This window comes from Protopterus annectens, chromosome 15.part0 (genome assembly GCF_019279795.1).
Source record: "Protopterus annectens isolate FY-2018-M chromosome 15.part0, PAN1.0, whole genome shotgun sequence".
NCBI classification, from domain to species: Eukaryota; Metazoa; Chordata; order Ceratodontiformes; family Protopteridae; genus Protopterus; species Protopterus annectens.
The window spans coordinates 408115968-408136458 of NC_056749.1; the positions used below are offsets into that span (position 1 = coordinate 408115968).

A 20491-nucleotide genomic window follows, 5' to 3' on the forward strand; every position below is an offset into this window, starting at 1 on the left:
ATGCACAAGGCTTACAAGCTACAATTTTGGGGCAAGTACAACAAATGTACGACTTTGATATTAAAAGACAACTTTGGAAGTTAGAATCTACTTTCATTCCATATGGAATTAAAGTGTTAATCTTCAGAATTAATCAAGAATGTCATTGGAAATGTTTTCTTTAATTTAAGTCTGTGATTGGTTTATTGTTTGTAATCATGCTATTAAAAGATAGAATATGTGAAGTAGGGATATACTCTGTAAAGGCTGAAGAGCCGAGGCGCTAGAGGAGTCTGCATTTTATGCTTTGTATTTGCTGCTAACCAGATTTTATTGGATCCAGTGTGTGCTTATTTTACCTGTTTTGTGGGACTACATTGTGGATCTAATACTGGACTGGACTATAATTTTATTAAAATATAAAGGTAATCATTGGCTTCTTTCCTTGTGTGGTGGTAAACTTTATATTCATTTAGAGTAAAACTCTATCATGGTGGTAGAACAAAAGCATAACAAAAGAAAGTCATGTGAAACAAAGGATCATTTGTTGTTAGTCATAACGGAATATTGTAGAAAGTGGAGTAATTTAAGTATGGCATGGATAGATTACAGAAAAGCATTTGACAGTATCCCACATTCATGGATAAAGGAGTGCTTACAAATGTATAAAATGCCCAGTGGCAAACCACTTTACATTTAAGCTAATATACAAAACATTATCCCATGGATAAAAATTCAAAGGGCAATATTTCAGGGTGACTTTGTCACCGCTGCTTTGTCTTGCCCTTAACCCATTAAGCTTTCTATGTAACAAATTAGGTCATTGTTACAGTTCGCCTCCTAGAAAACAAAAGTGAGTAAAGACTTGTCTTTTTGTAGGTGATTTAAAACTGTTGTTCGTCAGCTGAGGAGCTGAAAGCACAACTGCAAGTGCTCAAAACTTTCTCAGAAAATACAGGAATGTCATTTGGGTTTGATAAATGTGCAAAATAAACATTTAATGCAGGAAGGCTGTAGCACCAGGTCAATATCAATCCGGGGCAGGAATGTGATATAAAGGAACTCGAGCAGTTGGGAGTGTCTAAATATGTGGAGATTGAAAGATCAACAATAAAGCATGAATAAATGCTAGCAAAACTCTGTAAGGAATAGTTTAATAGACTAAAACAGAACTGAAGTCTGGGAACAGAGTAACAAGGTATAAACCAATTTGCTCTTCCTGCTGCTAAGTTACAGTTTTGGAGTGACTGGCTGCAAATGGTATTGGATCAGTTGGACAGGAAAAGAAGAAAATTGCTTTAGGTTTATCAACTGATGTATAAAATCAGTCTATACCAAGATTATATATTCCTCTTTATGACGGTGGTGTGGGCCTCCTTAAAATAGATTACATGTATAGATCTGCAATTGTAGGACTGCATACATATATGCTGACTTCACCAGATCCAAACATAGTGAAAGTTTTAAAACCTGATGAGAACAAGTCTAAGAAGTCTTCTCAGTTTAGTTTAGCAGAAGCATATCAGTGTCAAGCAGAATAGACAACAAGCCAGAAGTGGACAAAAGTCAGGGAGCAACTGAATGTGCCAAAAAAAAGGAATATAAGGAAAAGGATCAGATGAGACGGCAAGAAGTATGGAAAAGGTGGAACTGTAGTTGCAGGTACAGAAAACTCCAAGAGCAACCCCATGTCGATCAGGATCTGATGGCAGGAATGGTTAAGGAGAGGTGAATTTAAACCAAAACTTGAAGGGTTAATATTGGCGGCCCAGGATAGTGGACTTGCTTACACGTTGATTTACAAACTGCATCGAATGTGTGGGAGATGTCGCGTGTCTCATGTATTCATATGAGACACTGAGGCACTCTGATGGGTTCAAGTTGTTTATTGTACATAAACACATCTGGAGCTGGAGCATATATTTAAGCTGACTGACTCATTACTTCAAATACATTCGCCTGTGCATCTCCATTCATGCCTGCATTCACTCTGACTGTACAAAATGACACTGAGCTTGCACCTGCTCAGTAACTTATATGCACGTGCTGTCTAGCTTCAGTGGCTTAACTAGGTACAATACACACAATGATCTACAGGAGAAACAGACATGCAGGTTTTGTAAAACAGAACTGGAAACAGTCATATCTTGTTGGTGGGTGTGATACACTAATGGCAGAGGGCCTGTATAATGAAAGGCATAATAATGTGGAGATACTGTTGCATTTGGGATTGTGCCTTACAATATTGAAGTAGCTGAGAAGCATTGGAAATATGATCCACAAAGCACTGTAGAGAATGATGATTGTATGACATGGGATTACCCATTACCAACAGTTCAAAAAATGCATGCAAGAAAACCAGTTGTAGTAGGCAATAAAAAGAAGACAACAAAATAGCATTGATCATTGAGATTGCTACACCCATTGATTAGTGCCTTGTGTGGAGAGAGAGAGAGTGATAAAATACCAGGATTTGCTAGCAGAAATGAGGGTAATGTGAAGGAGGATACCTAGAAGTTTTGCAGGAGCAATGGGTCTCATAAAGAATTTACAGTCCTATTTAGATATGCTACCAGTACATGTAACGCCATATGAATTTCAGGAGGAGTCAGTTCTGGGCACATTGTGGGTGCTGCGAAGAGCGCTTTTGGTTAACATCAAAGATTAAACTTTGTGAAATTAGTATTGTTTTAATCATGCTTTGACATAGGAATGGCGTTCATTCCTGTCATGGTGTTAAAAACCCAAAAGACTTGGAGAAATTAAGCTGAAATGTGATCTAATGGAAAAGGTTTGTGCCTTGTGTAGTTAGATAATTTTCCAGGAACCTGATTTTGATTTTAATTTTCATTGGCAGCAGAATACCCATAAAGATGGCTGTAATATCAGACTTGGTCCCATCAACCTCATCACACAGTTATCTTCTGATGTTACCATTGCTGGCTTTTTGTCAAACATTTAACCATGGTAGCTGCTAAGTGTTTAGGATGCCTTATTAGAAAGAAATGAACAGTTTTACAAAACACAGTGAAGTGGCATTTGAGTTAATTTAATTTATTTATTTTTTGTGCATGTCATAGACATGCACACTCCCAGTGGAGAGGCCTGCCCCCTCCTTACAGCAGAATCCATTATTTAGTGTGTAGTTCTGACTAATTGTCTGTTGTTGCTTATTTTTAACATTTAAGTCAGAACTGCTTCAGACAGTCAGGGTCAAATGCTTGTGGTTTGTGACTGAATGTTGAGTGTATTTACTTCCACAGCTGAGACCTACTGTTTTTAATGTGCGTGTTTTAATGTTTTTCAGGATTATCGGGAGATCATTGACACCCCCATGGATTTTAACACGGTGAAAGAATCCATTCAAGCAGGGAATTACAAGACTCCAATGGAGTTTTGCAAGGATGTTCGACTGATCTTCAGTAACTCTAAAGCTTACACTCCTAATAAAAAGTCAAGGGTATGGGTTTCACTCTGTTTTAAACTGTAGTGCTTTTAACTGATTGTATATACATTTGTATAATATAAAATGGTGACCATTTTGTCATTTTTGGTGACTTGAGTGTGAATCCATTGAGTTTGGGATATTTTTTAGCTGGAGAATGGCATGGAATTAAATGTGCTCCTAATAATAAACTACAGTAAACATTTCAGACTGGTTATAATGGAGTTAAAATGTGAAGGAATAAACAGTGCAGATTAACACTGGTGGAATAGTAAACGGGTAGATATTATAGCATTTTATCTACATTTTATTGGACTGTTTTACCCTGTAGATTAAATTTGCAGTATGCTAACTTCATGTCATAGAGGGGTAGAGTGTTGAGGAAGGTTGAGAAAACTGTAGTTACTTTTGGCTTGCCCGTCCTGAGGAGGGGAGAAAGGGGTGTTTGTATATCAAAGGTTGTGCTCCTTTCTTCGGGGAGGCAGGGTTGCCAGTGACTGAAAACCACTCATATAATTGAGTGATTACTGCTGCACCTGTTGCATATCATGTTGTGATATGGTTGCCAAGATGTATAAAGAAAGATTAGGCATGTGATGAAGAAAATGATCAACATAGGATTATGGTTACCACTACTCAGTCCTCTCTCTACAGATCAGGATGGAGGAACAAAGTCAGTTGTATGGACTGGATGCTTAGGTGGAAGGACCAAAAAAAAGTGTAAGGAGAGAGAACACAAGTATACTTAAGTATGGGACTTAATGAGTGACTCTGGTAGCGCATACATTTTTGATGTTGGAATATCACAAGACTGAGTTTTTATTCCCACACCAGGTACTTGGCTTCATTTTGCAAAACTGCCAGTGCAGCAGTGGCATAAGGTGGGTGACGAACTCTTCAGATGAGACATTAAACCAAGGTGTCATCTGCCTGAGTTGATGAAAATTCAGGTGAATGTAGTAGATCCAGGCAGTTATCACAAGTGTTAGGGTTAGGGATGCTTATAAATAAATATACAAATTTTATGTAAACACAAATAAGGATGTTATGTAGTCCTATCTCGCTGTAATTCTTGCTGGATGGGTTCGGAGCCAATACTCAGCTCCGACTCGGCCGATAGCTTTTACTGGCTCGAGGCTAACTCCTATCCCATGATGCCTCACGGCAATTCCCCAGATCTCGTTTGCCACGAAAGCTTCAGTGTTGTCTTCTTAGTGGCTCGTTAGCTAAGTAGATTTTTGATAAAGCTTGTATTTTTTATCCCTTTTTCTTCACCTTTTACTCTTAATAGTTATTAGCTTTTTCTTATGTAATTGATGGAGTGCTTGATCCCCTATTCCCCCCTAGGATTGTACGGCCCAATTTAGTTAGAGGGCCGTAGCTGCCCATTTAAATTAGAGGGCCTTTCCTCCCTGAGTGTTAGTCCTTTTATTAAAAAAAAAAAAAAAAAAACTTTCTTCCCTTCGTAACTTTACTGTTAGTTTAGTCACTATTGTTGTTATAGTTAGTGTTGTTGTTGTAATTTGATAGCATTGGTAGCATTGTTTCCTGTCAGCATGTCTAAAGAAAAAGACAGAGAACATAAGGAACACCGCCCCTCGGGGTTCAAAAAATGTGATGTGTTCACAGGAGATTTCATTGACTGACAGTCACAGTAGCTGTGTGTACTGCCTGGGTGAAGCCCACTTACAAGAACCCTGTACTTTTTGCCATGCCTTCAGTACTAGGGTTCTTAATAGACAGGGGTCTTATGACCAGTTCCTTCCAGGAACAGCTGGAACTTGGTCAGACAGCTCCCAAGACTGTTAAAAGAAAATCTTCGGCTCCAGCTTCGGAGCCGTCAAAAAAGTCCAAAGCGATGGAGCCAAGGAGTTCTGTCTCTGATTCTGCTTCTTCTGTCTCGATGCTGAGGCAACCTTCAGAAACCGAGACAATTACTAGACATTGACCCTGTTTCACCTAAATTGACGTTTCCTATATTAGAAAGGAGATCTCCTTCTGTCTCCACCCGTTCCTCCAGGATGCTTTCAGATGAGGACATCGAGCGGGTGGGGAAGAGGTTGCTCTGTGACCTGACTGTGGCAAGCAAATTAGCCCTTCAGGACCCAAAGGCTGTGGAGCTGCCCCATTTACCATCTACTGCTCCTCCTCCGACTGCTTCGCTCTCTGAACCAAACACTTTGGGTTCTTCGATGTTGGATCCTTCGGTTCCTAGGTTTCTACCTGCTTCCTCGGAACCGATAACTTTATCCTCAAAGACTCAGTCTGGAGTTGAGGGATCTGGGAGCCGACGCTCTTGAGTCGTCTCCGAGGGGGATAGTCACCCCGGGTTTTCTTCGGAACCAACCCTCCCTGTGCTTCAGCTTGACTGAGCTTGGTTCCCATGTTTGCTTCAAAGCCTGTCCCTCCAGCTCGGAGCCGACCTTCTGACTCCTCTGAATGGAGGTTTTCTTCGGCGTGTTGTGGAAAGGCCTTCGAAGCAATAGAGAAAGCTTTGTCCAGTGCAAAAGCCCTGCATTTGGACCCGATGTTCCGCCGGCAGTAACCTCTTTTCCCCCATCACCCCCTCAGTGTAGGGAACCATAGACTCAAGTCTTCCGAGACCTCCCCAGATGATCCCACTGGAGAGCTTCCTCGGAAGAGACTTTGTAAGAGGAAGCATGTTGACTCACCTCAGTCTGTCACGTCTGACACTGATTTGGAGGCATCAGAAGGGTCCCTTGGATCTCCCCCTCTGAGGATGTCTCCTTTTCTGACATCCTTGAAATCCTTAGAGGGGTGGTTGGAAGACCTCTAAACCTACTGAGGATGAATCAGTGTATCTTGAGGCCTTTGGTTCCCGACCTTCCACCTCCTGGGTGACACCACCTTATGACCAGCTCTTGGGGATCATATCCCGGAAAGCCTGGACCTCCCCGGACACAGTGGAGCCTATCCCGAGAAGGCCAAACAAATTTATGACTGCTCCAGAAGTTGTCTTTTCTTTCCAAGGGAGTTCCTGTTGATGCTATGGTGGTAGCAGCGACCACTAAAAAGTAGTTGTCTATCCATCCTCCTAATAAGGAGTCCAGGACGATGGATAGGTATGGAAAGCTTACCTTCTCTTCAGTGGCATTTACCTTAAGATCGTTGAATTATCTGTCCCATTTTACTCAACTGCAAAGGGATCTTCTGAAGGAGTTGGGAGATACCCTTCAGGGTTCAGTAGCTTCAGGATGCACGTATAAGGTATCTGTGCAGCTCTCCACCCTTACATCGATAACTAACTCCTCCATGAGGCTGATTTCCTATGCAGCAGACGGAGCAAGCAGGGCAGCCACAGCAGGAATTTCTCTTAGGAGGCATTCCTGGATGCGTCTCTGTAACTTCACGCAGTCCTTTGTCTGCCTTTACCAACATCCCCTTTGATGGTTCAACACTTTTTGGACTGCAGGTAAAAGAGACTTTGACCAGGTGCGAGCAGGAAGGCACCTTATCTGCCATCGGATTCCGTTTCTCCCTTCCTTCTAGACCCTATCCGAAGGGTCAAACAGGAGGGAAAATGTGGTTCCATAAATCCCAAAATGGCCTCAGGCACAATGTCAACCTTCCCCTAGGGGCAAAGGGAAGAGGATACAATGGAAGACGCTGTCCTCATGGCAGAGGAGGTCCACAACATCAGGGAGATAGAGAAACCTTCTCTGATCATCCCTTTCATTGCCCCTGAGGGGTTGCCCAACTGTCCATCTCTGGAGGCAGTCAGGGGTCGTCTTTCACTGTACCCAAGCACCTGACTAAACATTTCCCAAGATCGTTGGGTACAAACCATAATATCCAGAGGTTACCTGATTCCCTTTGTTTCCGATCCCCCAGTAAACTGGTCTCTACCAGATGTGCCACCCATTCAACTAGACTGTGCAACATCAGAGGTCATCTCGTTGCTGCGAAAAAGGGTCATCCAAGAAGTCCCCACAGAGCAAATAGGATCCAGAACTTACTCTCGATTCTTTTTAGTTCCAAAAAAAACAGGGGACTGGAAATCAATTCTAGATCTCAGCAAACTCAACAAGTCTCTAAAGAAATCGAAGTTCTGAATGATCACTCTGCAGTCGATATTTCCCTTTATCGGGACAAACAATTGGATGTGCTCAATAGAGCTTCAGGACGCATACTATCACATCGAAATGGACAGGCGCTCCAGAAGACACCTACGCTTTTAGCTGGGAGCCAGTCATTTTCTATTTCGAACACTGCCCTTTGGCTTCACTACAGCCCCCAGAGTGTTCACCAAATGCATGGCAGTGGTTTTGGCTCACCTGAGATGTCAAGGATTCCAGGTGTTTTCGTACCTAGACTGGCTCCTCACTGCTACCACTAAGCACCAACTAATCAGAACCAGGGACGAGACTCTATCCTTGTGCACCACATTAGGCATTACAATAAGCTTAAAAAAAATCAGCCTTATCTCCATCACTGCACATTGTATTCTTAGGCTCAGAAATAGACTCGACCACCATGACAGCAAAACTGACACCAGAAAGAATAGAATCATTGTGCGACCAAGTCATATCTTTGCTGAAGAGAGACAAAGTACAGGCCAGGGTAGTCCTTCAGGTCCTAGGGACTATGGCTTTCTCCATTCTCTCATTTCCCCTAGCCCACCTGCACATGAGAGTACTTCAGTGGCTACTATTTTCCCAGTGGTCAATGCAAGATCTCCCCCTGTCTCACCAAATTCTCATCACAAACGTCTGCAAGAAGGATCTGACATGGTGGTTAAACACGGATCAACTTCTTTGAGGTCGCCCACTTGTTTCTCCTCAAGAAAATGCAGTTTTGACCATGGACGCCTCCCAGATAGGGTGGGGGGGGGCATTATCTGGGAATGACAGTACAAGGTACTTGGCAGAACCACGAGAACCACTTGCACATGAATGTTCTGGAGATGAGAGCAGTGCTCTACGCGTTGCAAGCACTTCACAGTTCTCTTCCCACATGGACAATTGCCATTCAGTCAGACAACATGTTTGTAGTGTGGTACATAAACAAGCAAGGGGAACCAAATCTTACCCACGTTATCGAGAGGCCTTAAAAGTATGGAAATTAGCGATGGACACTCAACACTTTCTGGTAGCAACGCACATCCCGGGGAAGTCCAGTGTGATAGCAAACAAACTCAGTTGAGCGTTGAGCAATTCTGATGCCTCGCAATTGGTCCGTGAATTCAGAAGATGTGAAAGAGATTTTTCACAAATGGGGCCAGCCTTGCTGCAACCTATTCGCCACATACATGAGCACCAAATGCAGCAGCTACTTTGCCCTAATTCCCCATCTGGGGATGTCACCCAGGGATGCTTTGGTCCACAGTTGGCCTCCGGGACTCTTTTATGCTTTCCCCCCTTTTCCAAATGTGATTCAGAAAGCAAAACTGTTGGAGTACTCTGATCCTCATTGCTCCTTACTGGCCTCACCAAGTCTGTTTTCCCTTTTTGTGGCCCTATCTCTTGGAGAAACCATGGATTGTGGAACCATCTCCAGACCTCCTGATTCATCAGTTTGGGCAGTTCCATCCTAGTATCCAGACCCTGAAACTGACAGCATGGCTGCTCCAATTCCACGAATAGCCAGGTGTGTTTCTCTCTCACCTACAGTCAAACACGTTCTGATTTCTTCACACAAGCCTTCAACTAGGAAGATATATTCCAGCAAATGAAAAAGTTTGGGCAATAAACCAAGGCATAGATCCCCTATACAGCTCCTATATAGTTTTATTTTGTCCTTTCTGGCATCCATGTTTCATGAAGGAGCTGCAGCTGCTACAGTTAGAGTTCACTTAGCTGCCATCTCAAGTTACCCTTTTGGCTACATGGGAAATCCAATCATGCCCCACTCTTTGTGCAAAACCTTTTTGAAAGGAGTCTTCCTTCTTCTTTCTCAGACCTCCAATCAGGCAACCACCAGAACCCTGGGACCTAAACCTAATTCTTACATCTCTAATTCCTTCCCCTTTTGAATCCTCTTCTTTATCAGATCTGAAAATATTGTCTTGGAAAACACTATTTTTAGTGGCTATAACTTCTGCTAGGAGAGCCTCAGAATTGCAAGCTCTCACCATTTAACCTCCTTACATTGTTTTCCACAAGGATAGTGTCTCACTTGTAACTAATCCTTTCTTTTCTTCCCAAGGTATGTTCAGACCGTAATCTCAACACAACTATTGAACGACCAGTGTTCTTTCCAAATCATACTAATAAATCAGAATGCAGACTACACCAAGATGTCCACAGAATTCTCAGGTTTTCCCTACACTGGACTAAAGAATTCAGAAAATCAGACCAATTATTTGTTTCCTTTTCATACAAAAATAAAGGCTTGCCTGCTTCTAAGGTACCCTGTCAAAATGGCTTTCAGATTGCATTTCATTTGCTTATAAGACTACTGGCAAACAGTTACCAAAGTAAAAGGCCATTCAACAAGAGCAGTATCAACTTCATATGCCTTTAGATCTAGGCTCCCAATTGTTACCATTTGTGCAGCAGCTACTTGGGCAAGACCTCATACCTTTGTCACTCATTACAAATTGAATTTAGCCTCCCGGGACAGGTCATCCTTTGGGGCCACTGTGCTAAAGAGTCTCTTCGCATGAGCCACCCAGGATAAAGGTGCTAGGGGCGCTGTCCCATCCAGCAAGAATTATGGTGAGATAGGACTACATAACATAAAGAAGTTATGTTCTTACCATAATGTTCCATGTTTGTAGTCCATCTCGCCTACATTCTTCCGTCCCACCCTCCTGCCCCTTTCCTATTTCCTGGAGGAACTGGTGGACTATATTTATGCTGTCTGACCTGGTTGTAGTTGTCTGTCCACCTGGCATGGATAGTATTGCACAGTGTTCTGTCTGTATGTACACAGCTATTGATAGTTTACTAACCGTTAGGTACATATTACTTTCGTGCAAATAAGATCTGTGGAATTGCCAAGAGGCACCATGGGATAGGGGTTAGCCTCGAGCTAGTAAAAGCTTTCGAGCTTTAGTATCAGCCGAGTCGGAGCCAAGTATTGGCTCTGAACCCAGCCAGCAAGAATGTAGACGAGATGGACTACTAACATGGAACGTTATGGCAAGTATATAACTTATTTTTATATACATACTTACATAAATAATTAAAACAGTCCACGTAACACATTCCCACCCTTTTTGCACCCCAAAATGTAATTAATTTTAAATACTTCTTTCATGTCATTTTTTAGTACAAGTTTTCTTCAGTCCTGCTTAGAAATTTCTTGCTTGTTTACATTTGATTTCTATCTTATGACATTATTTTGTACAGATTCACTCTCATATTTGCCAAATAGAATAATGTCTGAACTGATACTAAAATTTGAAACCCTCTATTCTTTTCATTCATGTTCCCAAAAGTCACTCATTCAGTCAAGAAATGCATGTGAAGCGGTCTACTCAGTTCAGCAAACTGCAAGTTTTCTTTCGTCACCAGTAACAAGCACCCTAAAAAATAACACCATCCCTATACACTTGCAAGCCTATTTTGCTTACTCCTTAGAACATATTTTTAAAGCTTAGATAAGCATGGTCATCGGCCACTCAAATCATACTTTCCTGAAGTTGTGTTATATCAGCTTCTCTATTTTTGTGCAGTATTGCCTAAATTTAATGTTCAAAAAATGTCCTTACAATATTGTTGTAAATCTCCGTCTGTTGATGGTCTTCTTTAGTACTTGCTATATGCTTTCCAAAAGTAGTATGTCATTCAGAAGCCTTCTAAGTAAAAAAAAAAAAAAAATAATCAAATTTAACCTTCCAAAAACCAAAATAAATTTAAGAATGTTAGGAGTACTTTCAGAATAAGTAAACCTAGACCCCTTTTTTCCTTTGGAGTTGTACAAAACCCTACTTTTCACTGTTCTGAAAACCATATTCAGCAGTTCTGTATCTTTTTAGACTGCAGACAAATAACTCGCCCAAAAGAGTAGACTTATGCATGATTACAGAATTTATCAATTAGGCTTTCTTCTTTGTAAGTCAGTCTAAATGACTTGCAAAGGCTTGATAAATCCCACTTTTGGGCAGGAAAGCAACCCCCTGAGAAGAAGACTGCATGCTGCTTCCCAGACTTTACCGCCAACACTCTAATTTTGACTAATGAAATGTATTCTCGTTGTCCTCTTGGTGTTACCTATACCCTTTCTTCTTTCCTTAACTGCAGTTCTACAACACTTATCTTCTGTCTGTACAATAACTTCTTTAATCCAACATTTATTTTTGGCAGTCCATACCCTTGTGTGTTTCCCATGCAGCCTTGTACAGCCAGCCCTTGCTAAACTGTGTTATTGCATTAATTAGTAAAGAAAAAAAATGCCACTCATTGGACACTCCATTTTATGTCTCTATGACCCTGTCATACTTTTGCCAAATCTTCCATTTACTAATGTCCTAACCCGTGTTAGATGACTTTACGTCATCCAGTTCTTTCATAACTCTCAACTGTCCAGATTTTCACAGAATGTCTTATTTTTGGTCTATTCCTCATAAAATTTGTGGTTTTCTGGCAAATCACTGGGATGATTTGAGGAGTGAAGTCACTAAATAATGACATACAGTTGAGTTTCAGACTTCAAATCTTTCAAAAAATGCATGGTAACACAAAACCTATTTCTCTAGCAACTTTCTAAGTTTATAAAAGCAATATTTAAAATCTGTCCCTATTTTTGGGTCTTTGTCTGCATTTTCGCAGGCTTTGTCCAGATTTCATGCACTAACAGGTTGAGAGGTATGTATGTTCTTCATGTTACACTGTTGCAGTCATCATACTTGGGGTCATCTGCCTGCAAGTAGCCCTCAGTTGGCCCGAATACCAGAGACTTTATTTCTGTGTCAGCCGCTACCTTAGTTTTCGTTTACTAACTGAATCATCCTGAAGTCTTCTAAAGCTAAGGACCCCATTGGGGATCCTTTTTTCTTGTTCTAACTGATGTCAGAAAAAGTTAATAATTGTCTTGCCTGTGGAAGGCAAATGCCACACCGAGATTTTCATTCTTACTGCGTCACCTGTGTAGGCCCAGACTGCGACGTACCTCGCTGTCGGTTTTGTGCCTTGTTCAACACCCGAACCATTCGTCGTCAAGCCCTTATTGTTGCTAAATACTTTCGTTCTCTATCTCCGTATTCCAAAATGGCTTCGGTAAGCTATCCGACTACCGATATTCCGAAAAAATGTAAGGATAAAGACAGAGACAGACCACACAGGTTCAAAGCTGCCGATGCTTCCGTTAAGCTAGTCACCAGTTCGCCGGTACTCGGGTGCATTCGCAGCCCCTGATGCCTGCTTCACTGGATTCGCAAGGTTCTACCAAGACCCTTCAGAGTCCGTTATGCAGCAAGACTCTTCTTCGACTATGGAACCAGTGGATGTCTCTACCTTGGATGGGTCCGGAGCCGCTGAGCAGGCACCGGTTTCTGAGGACGCTCTTCATACTACCGATGTTGACACAACCGACTACTTCAGTACTGTCTGAAACCGAATTTCTAAGGCCAAGAGTATGCTCTACGCTTAGAAAACTGACAACCAAAGCGCATGCAGTCCCTTGCCACAAAATAAAATGCTTAGAATGGCAGAAGACATTATGCTGATTAGGGGAAGTCAGCCTTCCCCTGCTAAGAGAAAAAGATACCAGTCTCCAGCAGCTTCAACAGACCAAGAGTCCGACTACTCTGAGGTTTCTGATTATGAAGACATGCCCTTATCTGCTTATGAGGATTCTGATGCAGAGGAATCCATTGTCTGTGCCTCTCCTCCAGAGGATTTCTCTTTTGGTGAAACCTTGCATACTTTAAGAGAGCATTTCCACTGGGAATGCCAAGACTATGCTCAGTCCAAAAAGAGACTCGAGAATTTCTGGACTTGCCACAACACAGGCCTTTAGCAATACCACCAGTCCTGGAAGTTGTTGATTTCTTTAATGGAGTCCAGTCTTACTCCTGATACTTTACCCCCTGCCCCTAAGAAACCAGACAGGTACTACAGAGTACCTGATTCTCACACATTTCTTGTCAAAACTCCTACTGCTGACCCAGAGATCATTCCCAGGGGCCTAAAGGTATCAAGGCAACTACAGCTAAGAATCCCACCCCTTTGGACAAGGATTCCAGAGCTTTTGGACAGATGGGGTAAGAAAGTATATACCTTTGCAACTCTTGCCATTAGACCTTTGAATTGTCAGTTTCACATGCTGAAGTACCAACAACATATTATGGAACTAGTTAAGCAAAAAATAGCTACCTTTACAGACTGTGCAGAAAATAAAGAATTGCAAGAGCTTATGCATTTTGCAAGCCAAGTCAGCAAGCATACATTGCAGTGTGGCTTTGACGCCCTAGAAGCATCTTGCAGGGGAGCAGCCACTGGTTCCATACTGAGAAGGCATGCTTGGCTTAAGGAGCAGACCTTGCCAGATCATGTCAAATTCAATTTACTAGATGCTCCTTTGAACAAGGACAATCTGGCACCAAAGCAGAAGAGGTTCTTAAAAAGATGGAAGAAAAAGCTAAATCTATGCAGACAGTCAAAGAATTCTTAAAGTGCAGCCTCCTAGATTCAGTAGGCATTGCCCCTTGAAACATTGGTCCTTTCCAGCCCCCTCAAGGCCATCGCAAACTAGACCCAGGTGAAACAGACCCCCTAGACTACAGTCTCAGGGTATGCAGAGGTCTAAGCAGTGGAGTGCCTCCACCTCTAAAGCAGGGAGTGCTAAACCACCCCCTTATGGAAAGAATTCCTAATGATTTCTCAACTCCACCCCCCTCCTCTGCCCAACTGCTTGTGCCCCTAGGAGGAAAACTTGCTCTTCTTGCAAAAAAATGGATTCCCATCACCAAAGACCGATGGGTCCTCAGCATTGTATCCCAGGGGTGCAAATTTTACTTCCACTCACTGCCAACCCCAAAAGGGTTCCCAGACCTCCCTCTAAACCAGCGGGCAGAGGCTCAAAACCAAGTCCAATCCCTGGTCTCTATAAGTGGGATTCAGCCGGTTCCTGTGGAACAGATAGGTCAAGGATTCTATTCCAGACTTTTTCTAGTACTCAGAAAAGAGGGCACTTGGCGTTCAATCCTAGATCTTTCAATTCTCAACACCTTCCTGGTGGTACCAAAATTCAAAATGCTCACCCTGCAGCAGCTTCTACCTATGCTAGCCAAAGATGCCTGGTTAGTCACCCTAGACTTAAAATAAGCCTGTCTGCACATCTTTATAAGGGAGTCGTGCAGAAAATATCTATGTTTCAGGGCAGGATCTATGCATTATCAGTTATCTGCACTTCCATTTTGGCTTAACTGCTCCCCGAGTATTCACAAAATGTCTGTCTCCAGCCATTGCTTACTGCAGACAGAGAAATATTCAAATTTACCCATACTTGGACGACTGCCTGATTCAGGCAGACAGTCAGGAAATGCTGTTGCAGCACCTGACATTTGTAAAAAACCTACTAACCTCCCTGAGGTACACCATCAATGAAAAGAAATCAAAACTAGTCCCCAGTCAAAAGATTGTATTCCTGGGAGCAAGCTTGGACACATCCCAGATGGCATTCCTCACTCTAGAAAAACAAGCCTGAAAGACTATTTTACTTAAATGGCCACCAGAACCCAGCTATCCACAAGGAAAATCCTGCAGGCCCTAGGGTTCATGGCCTCATGCATCCTACTAATTCCATATGCCAAACTGCATATGAGGAAACTTCAGTGGTACTTAAGTCTTTGGTGCCAACATTCTCAGGACCTGGAAACTGTCATTCCCATAACACCCTGACTAAGGACAGAGTTTCTTTGGTGGGCAGCAGCATGCAACCACAACAAGGGACTGCCCTTTACCCAACCCCACACCGCCCAGACCCTAACCACAGATGCATCAGACTATGCCTGGGGGACACACATGGACGGCAAGTGCATTCAGGGCCACTGGAGCCCAAGTCAAATGCATCTGCACATCAACCAGAAAGAGATGCTAGCTGTGCAGCATGCTCTGACAGCTTTCAGATCCCTACTCTCACCAGGACACCTGCTAATAAAAACAGACAACACCACAGTTACGTGGTACATCAACAAGCATGGGGGAACCCACTCTGCAGGATAGCCATGGCCCTGTGGAACACGGCCTTGGACATGCAGATACATCTGCAAGCACAATTCCTGCCAGGTAAACAAAACTCATTGGCAGATGATTTAAGCAGAAATCTCCTAGACCCACACGAGTGGCAACTAGAGCCACGCACCTTCAACCTTCTGATTCAGAAATGGGGGACACCAGAGGTGGATCTCTTTGCCTCCCCCTGCAATCAACAGCTCAGAAGATTCTGCACCAGGACACCTCACAGCAGGGCCTAGAAAGTGGATGCCCTATCCTTCTAGTGGGTAAATCTCTCAATTTATGCCTTTCACCCTCTGCCCCTCCTCTCAAGAGTATTGCTCAAGATAAGACAGGACAGACCAGGGACAATTCTGATTGCCCTGGACTGGCCACGCCAACACTGGTACCCACTCCTGAGAAGACTGTCACCGGTGCCAACCTGGCACCTACACCAGAATCCAACCTTGCTATTTCAACAGGGGGGACAGATCTTGCATCCACAACTGCAAACCCTAAATCTTGCAGCCTGGCTTATTCCTTGAATTCTTCCCCAGTAACCAGCCTAAGCAAGCAGGTGCTGGACGTCATCCTTGAAGCCAGAAGACCCAGTACAAGGAAATCCTATGCTGATAAGTGGAAAAGGTACACCTCCTGGATTCAGTCTAAAGGCGAGGACACAACTCTGCCCTCCCTGCCTCTAATCATGGGTTACCTAGCAGATCTACTCCACAGAGGCCTATCCTTCTCCTCCATTAAGATCCATGCCTCTGCCATTTTGGCTCATTACAACACTGAGCCACCTCTCTTCTCTCACCCTCTTATCAAACAGTTCCTGAGAGGGGCAAAAAATTTAAGGCCGCCAAGGAGAGCACCCACCCCTGCTTGGAATCTTAACTTTGTACTGGAAAGCTCATGCTACCCCCCTCCCCCCCCCCCTTTGAGCCTGCAGTGTCAGCAGAGTTAAAATTCCTCTCTTGGAAAGCAGCCTTGCTTCTGGCCATCACTTCAGCTAGAAGAGTGTCTGAGCTACAAGCACTTATGGCTGCGGAATCCTTCATTATTTTCCATGCTGACAGGGTCTCCCTCAGGACTAACCCTTTCTTTATTCCTAAAGTGGTGTCCAGTGTGTCTCTCAACCAATCTATCCATTTGCCTACCTTCTTCCTTAATCCTCAAAATAAAGGGAAAAGGATCCTGCACTCCTTGGATGTGCACAGACAGCTCAGATTCTACCTTGGTAGGACAAGCCCTCAGAAAATCTGACCAGTTACTAGTCAGCTTTGCAACAGGGGCAGAAAGCAATGTCATTTCAAAGCAAACAGTTTCCAAATGGATAGCACATTGCATCCATTTCTGCTACAAGCACCATGGGAAACCAACCCCTCAGGGGGTCAGAACATATTCCACTAGGGCACCTTCTTCCTCTACAGCATTCCTCAGGGGAGTCCCCACCAGGGACATCCTGGAAGCTGCCACCTTGGAGTTCTGTACACACCTTCACCAAGCATTACCACTTGCCTATCTTTTCCAAGTCTAGCACAGGTTACAGTCCTGCAAGGCATTCTAGCTAGCCCTAACTCATCTTGACTATCTCCACCCTTCTTCAGCTTTGGGAATCTACCCAAGAGTGATGACTGCAACAGTGAAACACTAAGAACATAGTACAGTTGAGTACACCCAACATAAATGTAGATGTTCAAGTATATTCACTGTTGCAGTCCTGGTTTCCCTCCCTCCAGGCCACTGGTTTTCTCTCTGCTCTCTTATCTCTAAACTCTCCATGCCTTTTACTACTTCCCCCTCCCTTTTCAGGAGTATTGGTATTTATATTTTTACTGGTGGTGTTTTCCCCCACCATAACTTAGCTCCCTTTTGGGGGGGCCCCTGATATTTGGGGCAAGAAAAACTGATGTAATGATGTTGGCTGCCTGTTTTTATACCCCTGATGACCTGACGTCAGTCCTGGTGTGACAGCATCCAACGCAGAAATACTAAGTCTCTGGTTTTTGGGCTGACTGAGGGCTACCTGCAGAGAGAGAACCCCAAGTGTGATGACTGCAACAGTGAATACACTCGAACATCTGCATTTATGGTAAGTGTACACAACTGTACTTTCTTGCAGACTTTCAAAAGGTAAAAACACGTGTCTCTTCATACTTCTTATAACGTATGTAAATTTTCTCTGCATCCTTAACCTTTAATTTCTACAAGACAGAATATCCCACATAGCCTTCATGTCTTTAGTATACTTTTTCCCGCCACAGTGATGTTCATGTGAAGTACTGCTAAGTGTAATATGTTTTTCAAATAAGGAATTTCTCTCTGCAATATCAGCAGGTGTATGAACTACTTAGTCTTAGTGGATATACTTGTTTCCTGATGTCAGTAATTATTTACCTACCAGCCTTGTGTTAAAACTTTCCACATCAGAACTCTTGAAACAGTAGCCCTGGAGCATTCTTCAAATTCAGATGTATAGTTCATAGCATCCCCCCCACTAAGCCTGAAACTGTTCCTTTTGTAAAATGGTCAAAAATCTCACATCTGCTGAACAAATGCAGCTGCTGTTCACTGGCACCAATTTAAAGCAACAGATCTTCTCAAATCACTTTTAAGACTGTTATCATTGAATGCCATCACATTAATATCAATCTTTGCCTTTCTTTTTGTCAGTACATGTTATGTATGTTAATATTACTAAATGTGCCATTTTGACTGTTTGCAGCAGACATTTCTGCAGTATCATGTCAAGGCTGTCCTGGAGACATGGTACACATTTGTAACTTTTTACTCTGAGGCATCTCATCTGTGTTTTAATTAGGGACATACTTGGTTACTAGGCATGCAATCATAAGAGACCATTGAGGAGCCCAGCCAAGGTTCCTAATTGCCCCAGAACACTGTCTGATTGAGACTTGCTTATTGTCTCACAGTATGCAAAAGGAGACTGAGGGAATCAAACCCTGGGCCATAGGAGACAGATTATAGCATCAGTCCACTGCTCCATCTGCCAGGTTATTCATATTAATCGCATTATAAAGTGTCTAATTCATCTTCGCCATCTGACGTTAATATTTTGTTCCCATCCCTATCGGCACTCCTCATTATGTCAGTTTATTGGTACAGTCAAACCCAGAAGTGCACCACACAGTTGGATTTCCTGCTGAGAGCTTTACATTGCAGTTCTTGGGGTTGTTTGTCGTTGTTTTGTATGTGGAGTGTGTGAAGCTGTATTTCAGTTTTTAACCTTTAGAAATATAGTGAGTTCAGGGGAATTTAAGGAGCTTTGATGTGCCAGGTAGTTGATTATGTAACTTGGTGTATTATGTTGATTTTTATCACACCTTTTAGATGTGGAAATTCTATAATTATGTATGTACATTATATATCTATATATGTATATTTTAATTATGTATACATGTATATAGAAGTGGAAGATCAGCAATATCAGAGTAGGAGAATATTTCCTTTCCTTGGATTGTGTGATCTCTGAGTTAGTGTCTATAATTAGCAGGTGGTGTGGGGAAGAGTTGATATGTGAGAATTTGAAAACTGGCAAAATACAGCGTCTGCTAAAAAGTAAGAAATACTGTCTTCCCACTGCAGACAGTAAGTAGTTTAGATGTGTATTGAAAATTCTTTAAAACTGAAGAAAGATACCTCAGTTAACAGCACCTAGATTACAGTGATAGATTTGATACTTCCGGAAGAATAAAAGTCTGTTAACTCCTTGAAGGAGTTTGAATTGGCAGCCTTAAAATCTGCACTTCAGCTACTTTATTTTGTTGAGAACCATCATCACCAAACAGTAATATGCTTTGCTGTCCAGCCAGCCTTTGTATCATTAGTTAACTGCCATTTTAAACAAACCTTGCAAAGTGGAGCATGGCTGGCAACATTTATATGCTGGCTAACTTTGGTAAATGCATTGTATCAAGGGAGGTTTAGTTCACTCCAGTACTGTAAGCTGCTGCTATTAAGGCGTCAGGGCATTGGAGAGGACTACAGTTTCCATAATGCATTGCCACTGTGCTTTTCTGTCCATTTGCAGCTCAGCTCATCTCTATTATAGGTTGGTACTAGGCTATTGGCCCTAAGGCCTATAGAAGCCTAGCCATAACAATTCCCTGGCTATTTCTTCCCACACTATTTACTTCTCTGGACCCCTGTCTAGCAGGGTTACTGACATGATCCCTGGGGTGAATTTCCTTTCTCCCGTCCAATCATCAAGGTTCCTTTTGAAGAGGGCCAAAGAGGTGCTCTGATTGACATGTATGGGCAGTCTATTCCAGAGTCTGAGGAGTCTCTGGGTCAGGAACCTATCCCTCCAACATGTTTTGTTTATTGTGATGACAAGGTTTAGATCCCTGGAGTGTGTGGCCCTGAGGGATTGGAATTTCTTTAAATGTAGCATGTCCAACAGCTCTAAGTTTCACGTGGCCTTGTATGTTAAGCAGAGATTGCCTCAAAGTAGACAATATGCGACAGAGTATAGCTGGAGCTTTTTAAGGCGGTCAGCATAGGGCATCTGCTTTAGGTCTGTGATTCTTTTAGTGTGGTATTTCTGCGGCCTCTCCAGTTATTGCAGATGTCTTGAGAGGTACATACCAAATGGGGCATTGTATTCTATAATGGGTCTAATGAGGAATGAGTACAGTGGAACAATGACCTCCTTTTTTTCTGGATGAAAAGCCCTTAGTGATGAGGTGTGCCACATAGAAGGATTTCCTGACTGTTGTGGTGATGTGGTTATTGAAGGTGAGACCACTATCCACCTGTGTCCCCAAGTCTCTTATCACACTTTCGGTGTTTAGTGTACTGCCACCTATGTGGTAATTCACGGGTACATGTTTTTTCCCCAAAGGGGATAACTGTGCATTTCTTGCAATTGTGCTTCAGCCCATGGCTCTGGCACCAAGCATCTGTTTCTGTAAGGCCCTTT

General features: G+C 42.7%; 1 protein-coding gene across 1 annotated transcript in view; it reads left to right on the top strand.

The window, feature by feature from the left end:
• Positions 1–20491, top strand: part of BRWD3 (bromodomain and WD repeat domain containing 3) — a 1896258-nt gene that overhangs the window by 1567891 nt on the left and 307876 nt on the right. The window contains exon 35 of the mRNA XM_044057276.1: positions 3287–3439. Coding sequence (XP_043913211.1) covers positions 3287–3439 — 153 coding nt within the window. The remainder of the gene's footprint in view (positions 1–3286; positions 3440–20491) is intronic.